At 37.9% G+C, this 13,957-nt stretch overlaps 1 protein-coding gene across 1 annotated transcript in view; it reads left to right on the top strand.

The window, feature by feature from the left end:
- Nucleotides 1-9,025, top strand: part of FAM91A1 (family with sequence similarity 91 member A1) — a 44,072-nt gene extending 35,047 nt beyond the window's left edge. The window contains exons 20-24 of the mRNA XM_027063948.2: nucleotides 585-734; nucleotides 2,688-2,792; nucleotides 3,299-3,422; nucleotides 4,695-4,764; nucleotides 6,087-9,025. Coding sequence (XP_026919749.1) covers nucleotides 585-734; nucleotides 2,688-2,792; nucleotides 3,299-3,422; nucleotides 4,695-4,764; nucleotides 6,087-6,272 — 635 coding nt within the window. The 3' untranslated portion in view covers nucleotides 6,273-9,025. The remainder of the gene's footprint in view (nucleotides 1-584; nucleotides 735-2,687; nucleotides 2,793-3,298; nucleotides 3,423-4,694; nucleotides 4,765-6,086) is intronic.
- The last annotated feature ends 4,932 nt before the right edge of the window (nucleotides 9,026-13,957 follow it).

Raw genomic sequence — 13,957 nt, 5'->3', positions numbered from 1 at the left:
TCAAAAATGTAATGTGTATGTAGTACATAGAAGCCCAACAAGGAAGCATTTGAGGCAGAATAGAACCACGAAGAGAAGTCTAGAGAATTTGCCACTGACCAGCCCAATTTTTTATTTTATTTTTTATTAAAAAAATATTTTTTTTTAATGTTTATTTGTTTTTGAGAGAGAGAGGCAGAGCATGAGTGGGAGGGAGACACTGAGAATCTGAAGCAGGTTCCAGGCTCTGTGCTATGTGAACAGAGCCTGATGTGAGACTTGAACCCACGAACTGTGAGATCATGACCTGAGCTGAAGTTGGACACTCAACCAACTGAGCCACCCAGGCGCCCCTGACCGGGCCCTGTTTGCTTGCTTAGCACATAGTTTGTTCTGATACCGTAAATGCCTCCTGGAGGCTATAAATAAATCTGTGTATGCCAGGTTTTTCCATTCACAAGTAGGTTTTTGTTGGAATCAGTGTTGATAGGTTCAAGTATAAAAGGAGTTCTAAGAATTGTTCAATAAAGGTATATTTACATTTTTGATGTTGTTTTATGTTACAAAACTGTACTTACGGTGTAATGTCACCTCTTTGTTCTTAGAGTTCGCTCGCGTCAACATGAGTGTTCATAAAGCCTTGCAGATATTAAGGAACAAAGTGGATCTGCAGCATTTTTGTGGATATGTCACCATGTTGAATGCTTCGAGCCGCCTTGCGCACAGAAAACTCAGTGACGCTTCTGATGAGAGAGGTCAGCCAGTGGTTGGGTTCTCTGAATTAAGGTGGTTGTACTGAGTTTATTGCAATCTTAGTATTTTAAGAAGCAGGGACTCTTGTGGGGATGTCGAATTATGTAATACTTAGTGTTTTTTCACTAAGGTGAGAAAATATTCTGTGACATCATTTGGACTAATATCAGTTGTTCAGATGGAGAAAATACAGAAGTACTGACCTGGGGTTAGAGTACGGAGTGGTTTTTAGGTTTTAGCCCTTTCTTTACTGTTGGCTCTGTGGTAATAGGCTTTAAATTAAGTTCCTCTGTGAAGTGATGGCTTCAGAACTTGAGTCTCTTTGTAAAGAGGTTTCCAAAGTAGAATTAACAGGTTTTTTTTTTTCCCCATTCAGCCTTTCTTTTTCTGTCAAAGGCACCACTGTCTCAATGACCCAGGCCTAAAATCTTGTCTTTGCCTCTTCCTTCTTTTTTCACGCTGTCCACTTTGTTTCCACGTTCTGGGGAATTAGTCTTTAGAAGTGTCTCTCATATCCTTTCTTCTCTTCTCATTTCTTTTGAAATTCTCTGTAACTGTCCTTCTAACCTGCGTCTCAATACTGTAATCCTGAATCACTGCAGCCATTTCCTGCCTAGCCTTCCTGGCCTCATTCTCCTCTGTCTCCAGCCCATCTTGCATATTGACAACAGTTAGTTTTCCTTTACTTTCTTAATTAAAGAATTTATTTGCATGTCACCTTCTCATGCTCACTGATTGTTTCCACTCTGGCCTAGTTTTGGCTTGTATGTGGCTTTGGTGGCCATAGTGCCAGCTCTGGTCCATGACTCTAGAAAACCTTTCAATTCAAACGTCTGTCGTTGATTGACTATATTCCCTGAGCCTCTCAGTGTGCAATCCTGAGTAGATATGATTGATGTGCTAGCCATCCAGTGGATCGGATTGGCTCCCTCTGAGTTAAATATCCACCCCAAATATCCTTTACCTTTGGCCAGAAGATGTGAGTAAATTTTAACAGTTGACTGCCATGTATCACAGGGGCATTTCCATGTTTTATTTTTTCATTCCACCAGCATTTATGGAGTACCTGCTGAGGTGCTAGAAAGATAGAAATTAGTAAGACCTAAGGAATGAAACCCTAGAAAGGGAGACAAGCAAGTGAGTCAGCCTGCCGCGTAGTGTTAAAATCTGTGCCAAAGCTTGGCATCAGCTCCATGTGCTGATGTAGGGCCGAGAAGGCATATCTCAGGCCAACTGAGCTATCAGAAAAGGCCTCTTAGCGCAGGTAAAGCTTGAAGTAAGTCTTGAAAAGTGAGGATTTGGGTACGTAAAAGATGGTTGCTGTGTATTTGAAGGGTAGCAGCCTTTCAGGCAGAGGGAATCAAGCAGTAGAGTAAGCTCATCTTGGCAAAAAGAAAGAATTTGTTGGAAAGTAGTAGAAAATGAGAGTAAAGAAGTTGGTAAGATCAGGAGATCTTGGAGGATCTTCAGTGCTGGAAGATACGAAGAGTCAAAGAATTTTGAAGAGGAATAACATAATCAGATTGCACATTTCCATGGGGATAGAAGCGACTTTGGTAAAGATCTAAGTGAAAGTCTAATAAACTTATGTTCTGCCTTTTGAGTCCTTGTTTCCTTTGGCCAGGGTTTTATAACCTCAGCGCCATTTATATTTTGAGCGGGATAATTGTTTGTTTTGGAGGACTGTCCTGTGCATTGTAGGATGTTTAGCATCCCTAGATATCAGTAGCATCCCTGTCCCCATTCACGACAACCGCATAGGTCTCCAGACATCGTCAGAGGTCTCTTGGGGGACAAAATTGCCCCCTCCTTGGGAACTGCTTTAGGCTGAAGACTGTTCATTATTCTCCATTGTCATTCCTGTTGCTGGAGTCTTCTCTTCCGTTAGAACCGATTTACTGACGACTTGTGCCGACTACTAAACCCTAACATTGTGTATGTCCTTTAATTACAAGGAGACCCTGATTTGGCTTCTGGCTCAGATGTAAATGGGAGCACAGAGTCATTTGAAATGGTCATTGAGGAAGCAACTCTAGACTCGGCAACAAAACACAACTCTGGTAAGGCTTTAAGAATTAATTTGTAGCTTTAGACTAGTTTCTGATGTTTAACTCTTCTGTTACATCATTTGGATGGCATCTGTCTGCTCTATTTATCCACAGTGGGCCTTTTAGTAAGCATTTACCAGGAAACATTTTTTTATGTTTAGAGTAACAATTAAAGTATTATATAAACATGATCTGAGAATGACTTCAGTTGCGTTTTTCCTATGTTAAATTCTTTCATCCTGTAGTTGTCGTATGATATCTTTTTTGGGGGGAAAAGACCATTTTGAACATCTGATGAAAGCTTTGTACCTTCTCCCCAGAAGCACGTACATACTCAAGAAAGATTCTTTCCTGTTTCAGAGATTCACTGACCTCTCTGAATCCTCTCCCCTGTTAAGCCCATTGCTGGATACTGCGGGGGTAGGAGGAATCTGAAAATTTATGGGCCTCAGTTAAACCCTGGTCAGTCATAACATATGTGACTACCTATGTGACTAACAGCTGTGTGCCCTTTGTAGCTGCCACAACAGAAGCGGATTGGGTTCCTCTTGAGCTGTGCTTTGGAATTCCATTGTTTAGTTCTGAATTAAACCGGAAAGTTTGTAGAAAAATTGCGACACATGGCCTTTGCAGAAAAGAGAGGTGAGGGTTTATATTCATTGTCATCTTTTCATTTGTGAGACTTCTAGGCTCTCAGTTGTTACATCTTATTTTCTTTCATTTCACACATGAGCATGGTAATTGCCTTGAGTATATTTGTTGATTGAATAGAGATTGCTAATTAAGGATTTTGCTATGTTTTTCAAAATTAAACTTAAGCACCTCAAAAATCTGACTTATGCAAACATTTGGGACACATGTTTTGGTTAATTTTAGTTATGTTAACTTAATTACCAGGTCTGGCGAGGTATATGAGAGGATAAACCTAAACCTAGTGTTTGTAATATGTGTGTGTCTAGAACATTTCCCTTGTGCACTTCTGTCACTCTTAGCAAACACACGTTCAAATTATGTCATGTAAATAGTGGTTATCTATTACGGTGGAATTATAGCTGAATTTCTAAATTTTGTTCAGATTTCCATGTTTTCTAAAATGAGCACGTATTACTTCTCAGAGATGGTATGTAGGTTTTGTTTCCCATGCCTACTCTGATCTGTTGGGAGCAGTTGCTAAGAGGCAGTGTTGTGAAAGTTCTGCGACTTTGGAGCATATGGGAATATTCCTCAATCTCATTGTCTTGGTAGGGTGGCTGAGAGAGCTGATGTCCACAGGTCTCCTTGACTTCTTCTAGAAAACAAAGTTGTAGAAGTAATTCATTTAATTGGCTTAATAGAGTTTATCAGAAGATTAAAAGTGCTCAGTCAACAAATAATTTCAGCAGTTCTCTGAAAGTAACATACATGAGTAAAAAAGTAGAAACGCTAATAACAGCTTTAAAGATGGCCACCATGATTGTTACCAGTTTACATATTTGAAAAATACTTGATTTAGGTGGGTTGATGTGTGTTAAATCTGTCAGGCTTTTTATCAGGATGTATTTTAAAATTACATTGGGTATTTGAAGTTTGTATCATAATTGTCATTCCTGCCTGAATTTTCGTTTTAAAAATTTTCTTTCATTTAGCATTTATATTTGCTAATAGTTTAAACTCTTCCTCACAATAACTTCTCAGTTTTCGTTTTATACATGGTTTTTTATTTCAGAATGGTCCTTTTATGCACTGTTAAACTCCCTACTCTTAAAACTGGCAGAAATTTCACGGATGAGAACTACTGAAAAATGTTTTAATTTTTTATGTGATTAATCAGAATGTATTTACACATATAAATGCATTTAAATTGCTGAAATTATTGTGAGATATTAGTTCTTGCCATTAAAATTATATTTGTCTTAAAATTTCCCTTTTTTTCAGCCTGCAGAACCTCTTACATTCCAGTAGAAAACTCTCTCTACAAGTCCTTAACTTTGTTCACTCATTCCAGGTAACAAAACCCAAAAAATCCAAATGGTATTTGCATAGAGCTTTATAGGATGCAGAGCAGTTCCATGTCATGCTCAAGTGCAAAGAGTGCAAAGTGATGTTATTTAAAGACTTTTAACTGATGGGGCGTGCGAGCGGGGGAGGGGCAGAAGAGGGTGGGGGGTGGACAGAGGATCCAAAGCAGGCTCTGTGCTGACAGCAGCAGCTGGATGCGGGGCTTGAACTCATGAACTGTGAGATCATGACCTGAGCCGAAGTCAGATGCTCAACCAACTGGGCCACCCAGGCGCCCCAGTTGTTAAAGACTTTTAAATAGGAATGACATTATTTCTGATTGCCTGTTTTAAAAAATTAGTTACTGTTCAGAAAGCAGATGAAAAAGGGACAAGCATAAAAGCAAGACTAGTTCAGAGAATGTTATAATAGCCCAGGTGAGAATTTTTGGTAGCTGAGCTCCCCTTTTCATTAAAAATAGCCCCAAAGTTTGCATGTATCCATAATAAAGGTTGATTGCACATAGATACTGTTATATCAACAAATGATATTATAAAACATACACAAAAATAGAAATTTTGTAAGGATGTAATAGTCGATAGAGCATTTGTAAGATTTTTACAGTCCCGTGCCCTGCTTTGGAGTGAGTACCCCACTTTGGAAACCACTGGCCCAGACTGGGTGGCGGGCTCTGTTGACTGTATCAAGCAGTTTGGGATACACGTTGGATGTAGACGGATTGACCTGATTAACTCAATGTGAGGAAAAGATTGAGGGTGTGGTGAGGAAGGGAAGACTCAAGAATGAGTCTCCTGTTCCTGGACTAGCTTCGTGTGTGGAGTAGGGAAGGCTGGCGAGGAATTGGAGAAGTAAGGTCATGGACATGGTAAGTGTGGAACGTGTGGCGAAACATCCAGGAGCAGATGTCAGCTCGGTGCATGTTTGAGCCTGGAGTCCTGGGGAGAGGTCTGTGCTAAGTGTTACGGGAGTCTGAGAGCCTTGGGAGCATGGAGTGTTCTGGGTGCTTAATGTCACGTGAGGGGTTTTTAGAGATTGTTGAAGAATTAACTTTTTTCTTGTCCTCTGGCCTCCTAGCCTATTTTTGTTTATTTCTAAGCGCTTATCGTGGTGTGACTTGTGTCAGTCATTACCGCGTACAGTAATTCCCCTGATTGATTATTGGGGATTGTGACGTAGATCTTGGCATCTCCCACAGTGCTTTGCATCCCAGAAACATTTCTTGGGCAAAGTCTGTATTTGTAACTAGCTATGTTCAGTGGTTTGGTAAAGTGTCGAATATGGGATTTTTTCTCTTCCTTGGTCTTCTAGGAAGGTGCTTCCACACTGGATGTTCACACAGAGGCCAGCTTTTCCAGTGTGCCTTCACAGTCCTCCTGTGCCGACACGGGAGTTCCGCTTCCTGCAAAGAACTTAATATTTAAAGATGGTGTCTTATCAGAGTGGAGTGGACGGTCACCTTCCTCACTTCTTGTTGCTAATCTCCATTTGCAATAATTTCGTTCCACCATGCATTGCTCACACTTTCTGCCTTTTTTTTTTCTTAACGTAGCTTTATAGTGCCCGCCACTAAGAAGCACCCTGCTGCTACAGTGCACTTCATGCTTAACTGATGTGAAGAGATTGGGGAACATGTTCATGTTTTCTAAAGTTTTCCTCATTATTGCACCTCCTAATGCAACAAAGAGCTTTTTAGCAGCCTGCACTGTATTTTTTACCTTGAGACAATCTGCATTTCTTTTATAAAACTGAGGATATACTTTATAGGCTTTATGATGACTGTTACGTTTATAAGCAGTCACTATGAATATTGCAGTGGTAATTTTATATGTTAGTTTATCAGACATAAATCTTGTTTAGTTTTATATTTTGTTACCTACTCTTTAGGGGATCACAGGAAGAGGTGGAACTCTTCCCCTGAAAAGGCTTCTTGGTACTTAAAAGTAGCAAAACTATAAAACAATAAACATCCAGTTTTGAGAGATGATATGATGGGGCATTAAGAATTTCTGTGGATGTCTGTAAATTATGTATATGAGTTGAACATTGTTGAAGGTATGTAAATCAGCATAGTTATGTATAACTTAACCTTGATTTATAAGGTCTTAACTCAGACTCTGACTATACATTGACATCTCATGAGAAGCTTTGGAAAACATTCTATTTTTAAACAACATTTATATGTGGACTTCTGTCGTCACTCACTTTGGACTTTATATTTTCATAGAGTCTTTATGGAAAAATAGAATTTGTTTTCCACTGTTGTAACTGTGGCTGCTGCACGTTTTTACCCTCATTTATTTTTTGTTTAGTAGCTTTACCAATGAATTGTTATGAAATCGAATTTGGTGTTTAAAAACCAAGGATTGTGATTTTAGGTTAGAATTACATATTTAGAGGCATTAAGGCTATATGTCTTCTGATCAAAACACTTGGTGATAAACCTACTTTGAAGACATTCTTAGGCAATCTGGACCTTAAATTTATGTGAATGGTTTTGGAGGGACTGATAAAGAAAAATTGAGCAATTTCAAAATGTTTCTCGAATCATTAATTCTTTTAGATCTCAAATGTTAATTAGAATAATTGGAATCACTTTCTAGATTTTTTAAGTTACCTTCCTTGGGAAGTTTGTGCAGTGTTCTAGTTTAGTGTAGCTCTTCTCATAGGATAACGGTTTGCTTGTGTAAAACTGTAACCAAACTAACTGGTCAAACAACATATATCTAAAAACACTTAAAGCATTAGAAAATTTGGGAATGTTATAACCTAAACATTTTTGCTGATAATTTTTTGTCATTTATAGAACTGATATTTGTGTATGTAACATACTTCTGGAAATATATGCCTTTCTTAAAACTGTTAACATAACCATGCATTCAATACCATGGCCTACCTATAGAATCGAATATCTTGGAGCAGGTTACCTGTGGCACACGGTCAGTGCTGTGTTTGGGGTAAGTGCAGTAACGTTTAGTTTTCTACTTTGTCTTATATGAGGTAGAAATCAAGTGTATGTTATAAATGTTTGTCTATAAAAGGAAAAATACGTACTAATATTAAAATAATTTCTTATGACTGTGAATCACTCATTTATTTTTCCAATAATTGATATTGTACATTCCTAGTGCTGTTAGGTATGTAGGTAACTTACAGTTTTTCAACTGAAAGTTGTAAGTATTTCATTTGATCAGGGCTCTTTAATCTCATTTTCATTTGCTTTGTTTATATTAACTGTAGTTATTTTATTTATTCCTGTATTAACAATCTAAGGCTACTGTAATGACATGTACACTAATAAAGAATCGAATAATTTGTAGTTGTTGGCAGTGAACCCAGTTGGTGGTTAATTGAAAACTTAAAATATGGGAGTGATTTGCTGCTATATTACCTTTGAGACAATAGAGGAAGAAATAGAACCTAACAGTGATCATGAATTTTAGGGAAAATACTGGAAAACATGTGGACAACTCTGATTTCTCCGGTGAATGGAGAAAGTTCTGATTCCCAGCTGGAAACCTCTCATATGTTTAAGGAGGGAGAATCTGCTTTGTAGAGCTGTTAGTAAAATGTGAAAGCTGCTTTTGTGCTTTGCTTTATGAACTTGGCTTTGTTTCATTCATATGTTAACTCACGTAAAGATGTATCTCCTAAATCTTACAAGTTTTGATCCAGTTCAGCAACATGTTAAATTTTAAATACAGACTTTATTAGTTGCCAAAGAAGACTTAAGAAAGAATTCTAAAGTAATTTCATTTGGCTTTGTGCTACCTCCCCATTCGATTCCCCCCTTAATGTAGCTTAAACCATGGGAAACGTTCTTCAGAAACCAAGAGAAAACAAAGTCACAGAGGACATAGAATTTAGCATGGTCCAGATTAACCTCTCAGGTGGGTCTAAAGAAATACAACTTTATGTCATTTACAAACATACCAGGTTTTCTTGATTCCTTTCTTTCTTTCATTTTAAGTATGTAATCAGATGATTTTGTATTTGTTTTTTGGGGGGGAATATCACTTTTCTTTTACTTGATGTATTCAATATTCTCTGCCATTCATGTTTCTATTTTATGTTCAGTGTTTCAAATACAGTTTGTATTTAAAGATCTTAAAGTACCAAAACTGTAAGTGAGTACAGTGGACTGTTTTCTGGTATGATGTTAATATTATACAACAAAATGTATAAAGTGTTGTCAATTTGATTATTGACACCTTATAATATGTTTACAATAAACTGTGGTGTTGGTCAAATTACTGTGGACATGTGTATATAATCTAAGTCCCTTTCTCAGAATTAAATACAGCACCTCAGTACTAAATGCTTTCAGTGCTGTGGCTTTCCTACATGTTTTTTTAATGACCTTTTTACTTTAGAATAATTTCAGATTTATAGGAAAGTTGCAGAGAGTCCAGAGATGTTTCTTCTACCCTTCCCCACGCTTCCCTTAAAGTTAACACCTTGTGTAAACTGGCATTTATTTGTCAAAATTCAGAAATTAACCTTGGGACAGTTCTGTTAACTGTGTCTACTACGGACTTTATTTGGTTTCTGTTTTCCACTAATGTCTTTCTCCTGTTCTAGGAGCAGTCCAGGACACCACACTGCATTCATTTATTTAGTCGTTAATGCCTCCTTTGTCTCTTCCAGTCTGTGACAGTTAGTCTTTCAAGACCTTGACACTGTGAACGGTACTGATGGGTTATTTTGTACAGTGATCCTTAACGTGGGTTTGTCGGACGTTTTCTTGTGAGTAGATTTGAGGTTATGCTTTATCAGGAAGGAGAGCACAGAGTTGATGTGCCCTTCTACACTGTATAATATCAAGTACATGATGTTAGTAGGTATTACCGGTGATATTCCTTCATTGGCTAGGTTGGTGCCCACTAGGTCTTTCCACTGTATTTTTTCACTTTCCGTACTTTTTTTTCCTTTGCAAGTGAATTACTAAATCTAGTCCACAGTCAAGAGGAGGGGACAGTATATATATTATTTAGCATTTTTCTTAAAGAAAATTTGTTCCTCTTTCCTATTCATTTGATACTTTGTATTAATATGTGATTGTGGCAGTTTATTTTCTACTTTAGGTTAAAATCTAATACCGTTGTAATTTACTGGGTGAATTATTTCAGCTTTGGGACTCTTTGAGGTTGGCTCCTAAATTCTTTTGACATGCCCTTATTTTTCTAAGACCATATTTTTACCTTTTAGCACTGCCAAGTATTATCTGAGTGCCATTCCTAGAATTAGCTATTTCTCCAAGAAGCCCTCGTTCCTTTCATTGGAGAACAGTATTTTTTTTTTTTTTTAATGTTTATTTATCTTCGAGAGAGAGACAGAGTGCGAGCTGAGGAGGAGCAGAGAGAGAGAGAAAGACATAGAATCAGAAGCAGGCTCCAGGCTCTGAGCTGTCAGCACAGACCCCGACGCAGGGCTCAAGCCGACAAACTGTGAGATTTTGAACTGAGCTGAAGTCGGTCGCTTAACCAACTGGGCCACCCAGACATCTCTAGAGAATGGTATTTAGAAACAAAGATCTGGATGTTGGATGTGCTTACTGCTACTGCTGCTGTGGTTTTTCAGTGAAATGTGCTAAGAGATGACAAATATGCATACTAACCAATGTACAGTACACGTCTCTGTAATTATTTCTAGATCTGTCTGTATATATATTAAACATTCAATTATACCGACTCAGCCAGCACTACAAGGTTTTGCCTCCATGTTTATTTGTAACTTTTTTTCCGGAGAGTGAGAACCCTGACTTCTTTATCTACAATTTATTTGCTTGTTGGAACCTTAGAATACTTAAAAAGTGGTTTCAGAATAGTTAAGTTGTACCCCTGTGAGAGAAATGGACCAACAAATGGAATTTGGTGTTCAAGCCCTTGTCTTGTCCTTAGCTTTACGGTATCTGCTCAAAGTACCACTTTCCATAGTAACTTAGTTCAGCTCCCTTTATTTCCCACTTTCTTCATTGAGGTTATGTCATACGTTCGTGAAACAGATTACTTGTCACACTGCGCACCCCACTTGAGGTCTCTTGACATCCCTGTTGGGTTTTTCACACCAGAAAGTCCACTCTGCATGAGCTTTGACAAGTTTGTGATTATGTACCCACCATCTCCGTACTACCCAGAGCAGTCCCATCACCCTAAAAATTCCTCTTTGTACTCAGCCCCCACCCCACCCCACGCCTCACAACCACTTATCTGTTTTCCATTCCTATAATTTTGCTTTTCCTGGAATGTCAAGTAAATAGGTTGTGCAATTCATAGCTTTTTTAATCTGGCCTCTTGTAAGAGCAATGCAGAATGCATTTTAAATTCATGGTGTCGTGTTAATAAGTAGCTCGTCCCTTCTGTTGCTGAGAACTTTGCTGGGTGGATGAATCAAGATGTGTTTATCATTTAATGGTCATGTGCAGGTTCTTCATAATAAACATAATTTGGTTTGCCGGGAGTCGGTTTGTTAACTAACTCATTTGGTAAGTGTACATTTAATCTTATAAGAAAGACACTGCCACCCTGTCTTCCAAAATGATTGCAGTTTTGCACCCCGCCAGCGGTGAATGAGAGTTTCCGTTGCAGTGGTAGCTCTTTGTGGCTGAAATACTCATTTCCCTGAGGAAAAATGATGTTGAGCATCTCTGTCTCCATATGCTTACTTGCCACCCATATGCCTTCTTTGCTGAAGGGTCTGTGCAGATCAGTTGTCCGCATTTTAAAAATTGGGTTTTGCTGAGTTTTAAGAGTTCAGTATATTATTTTGAGTACAATTCCTTTGTCAGATGTATTTTGCAAATATTTTCTCCCAATCTGACTTGTCTTTTCAGAAATTCTCTTAATAGTATCTGTTCAAGAATAAAAGTTTTTAATTTTCATGAAGTCTAGCTTTTTTTTTTTTTTAATTTTTTTTTAACGTTTTATTTATTTTTGAGACAGGGAGAGACAGAGCATGAACAGGGGAGGGTCAGAGAGAGGGAGACACAGAATCTGAGACAGGCTCCGGGCTCTGAGCTGTCAGCACAGAGCCCGACGCGGGGCTCGAACTCATGGATCGCGAGATCATGACCTGAGCCGAAGTCGGCCGCTTAACCGACTAAGCCACCCAGGCGCCCCACTTTTTTTTTTTTTTTTTTTTTTTTTTTTTTTAAGGGATTGTGCTTTCTGTGCTGTTACCTAAAAACTCCTCATGAATGCTAGGTCATGCAGATGTTTCCTGTTTTCTTTTGAAAGTTTTATAGTCTTATGTGTAGGTCTTTGACCCCTGTTGAGCTCATTTTAATATATGGGGTGAGGTGTATGTCAAGGTTTGTTTTTGCACATGAACATCCAGTTCATAGAACACCATTTCTTGAGAAGACTTCTTCCCTCATTGACTTGCCATTACACCTTCATCAAAAGTAAGTTGATAGGTCTCTAGATTGGTCGTTGCCACAGGTAGAAATGGGGAGTGAGTGCAAATGGGCAGACAGCATCTTCCTGGAGTGCTGGAAATGTTACCAAAAAATAATTGCATTGTACACTTGAAACACGTGAACTTTACTATATGTAAGTCATACGTCAATAAAGCTGTTTTTAAAAAACCAGTTGACATTTGTGTGGGTGTGCTTCTGGGCTGTCTGTGCTGCTGCACTGATCATTGTCTGTCCTTCCAATGCCACACTGCAATTGGATAGTAGGAGTCTTCCCCAACTTCGTTCTTTTTTTTTGTTTTTAATTGATTTTGGCTCTTTTAGTTCTTTGCCTTTCCATATAAATTTTAGACTCAGCTTGTGAGTGTCTACACACAAACTTGCAGGGGTTTATTCAAAGTGTTATTGAATCTATAAATCAAGCTGTGGAGAAGTGACACCCTAATCAGTATCTGTCCACTTACTTAGAACTTCTTTTTTGGTCACTGTTTTACAGGTTTCGGCAGACATGAACTACATCTTCTGTTAGATTTCTTCATAAGTACTTCATTTTTTTGTGCTGTGGGAAGTTTTTTAATATTTCAATTTGAAATCGTTCATTACTCATGTATAGGAATATGACTGACATGTACATTTTGGGCTTGCCAAGCTCACTTAGTGAAATTTTTTAATAGATTCTTGAAGATTTTCTATACAGATGATTATGTTGTCTATGAATAAAGACATTTTATTCTTTCTAACATGTATGCCTTTTATTTCTTTTGCTTGCATTATTTCACTGGCTTAACACCACCAGTGTGATACTGAATAGGAATTGTGAGAACAGACATCCTTACCTTGCTCCCCCATCTTAGGGGAAAGCATTCCATCTCTAGCTATTAAGTATGATGTTAGCTACAGGTTTTTTTTATTTTAAAAAGTTTTTTTAATGTTTATTTATTTTAGAGAGAGAGAATGAGCTTGGGAGGGACAGACAGAGTGGGGGGCAGGATCCAAAGTGGGCTCTGTGGGCAGTAGAGAGCCCGATAAAGGGCTCAGAACTCACAAACTGTGAGATCATGACCTGAGCCAAAGCCAAATGCTTAACCCACTGAGCCTCTCAGGCTCCCCTTAGCTATAGATTTTTAAATAGATGACCATTAGGTTAAAGAAGTTCCTTTCTAGTTCTACTTAGGTGTTTGGGTTTTTTTTTGTTTTTTTTTTAAATCATGAATAGATGTTGGATTTTATATGTTTTCACTATCATACGGTTTGTTTTTATTTAGACTCTATATGGTGAATTCCACAGATTAATTTTTGAATCTTTAATCAGCCTTACATCCTTGGTATGAATTCAACTTGGTCACAATGGATTACCCTTTCTATCTATTGCTGGATTTGATTGGCTAATATTATTTTTATATCCATATTCCTGAAGGATGCTGTTTTGTGGTTTTGTAATATCTTAGTCTGATTTTGGTGGAATTTGCTAGTGAAACTACCTGGGCCTAAAGTTCTCTTCTTTGGAAGATTTTGAACTATAAGTTAAATTTCTTCAATAGATATACTCAGGTTAGCTATTTCTTTCTTTCTTGAGTTTTGGAAGTTTGTGTCTTTCAAGGAATTGGTCTATTTCATCTAAGTTATTGAACTTATGGGCATTTATTATACATGGTAGAGGCATACCTTGTTTTATTGCTCTCCACTTGATTGTGCTTTACAGATAATTGCATTTTTTACAGAAGGAAGGTTTGTGGCAACTGTGTTAGGAAAGTATCGGCACTATTTA

Source organism: Acinonyx jubatus, chromosome F2 (assembly GCF_027475565.1).
Source record: "Acinonyx jubatus isolate Ajub_Pintada_27869175 chromosome F2, VMU_Ajub_asm_v1.0, whole genome shotgun sequence".
Lineage (NCBI taxonomy): Eukaryota > Metazoa > Chordata > Mammalia > Carnivora > Felidae > Acinonyx > Acinonyx jubatus.
The sequence above is the reverse complement of the archived record's forward strand: the minus strand, read 5'-3'. Positions and strand labels throughout refer to the sequence as shown.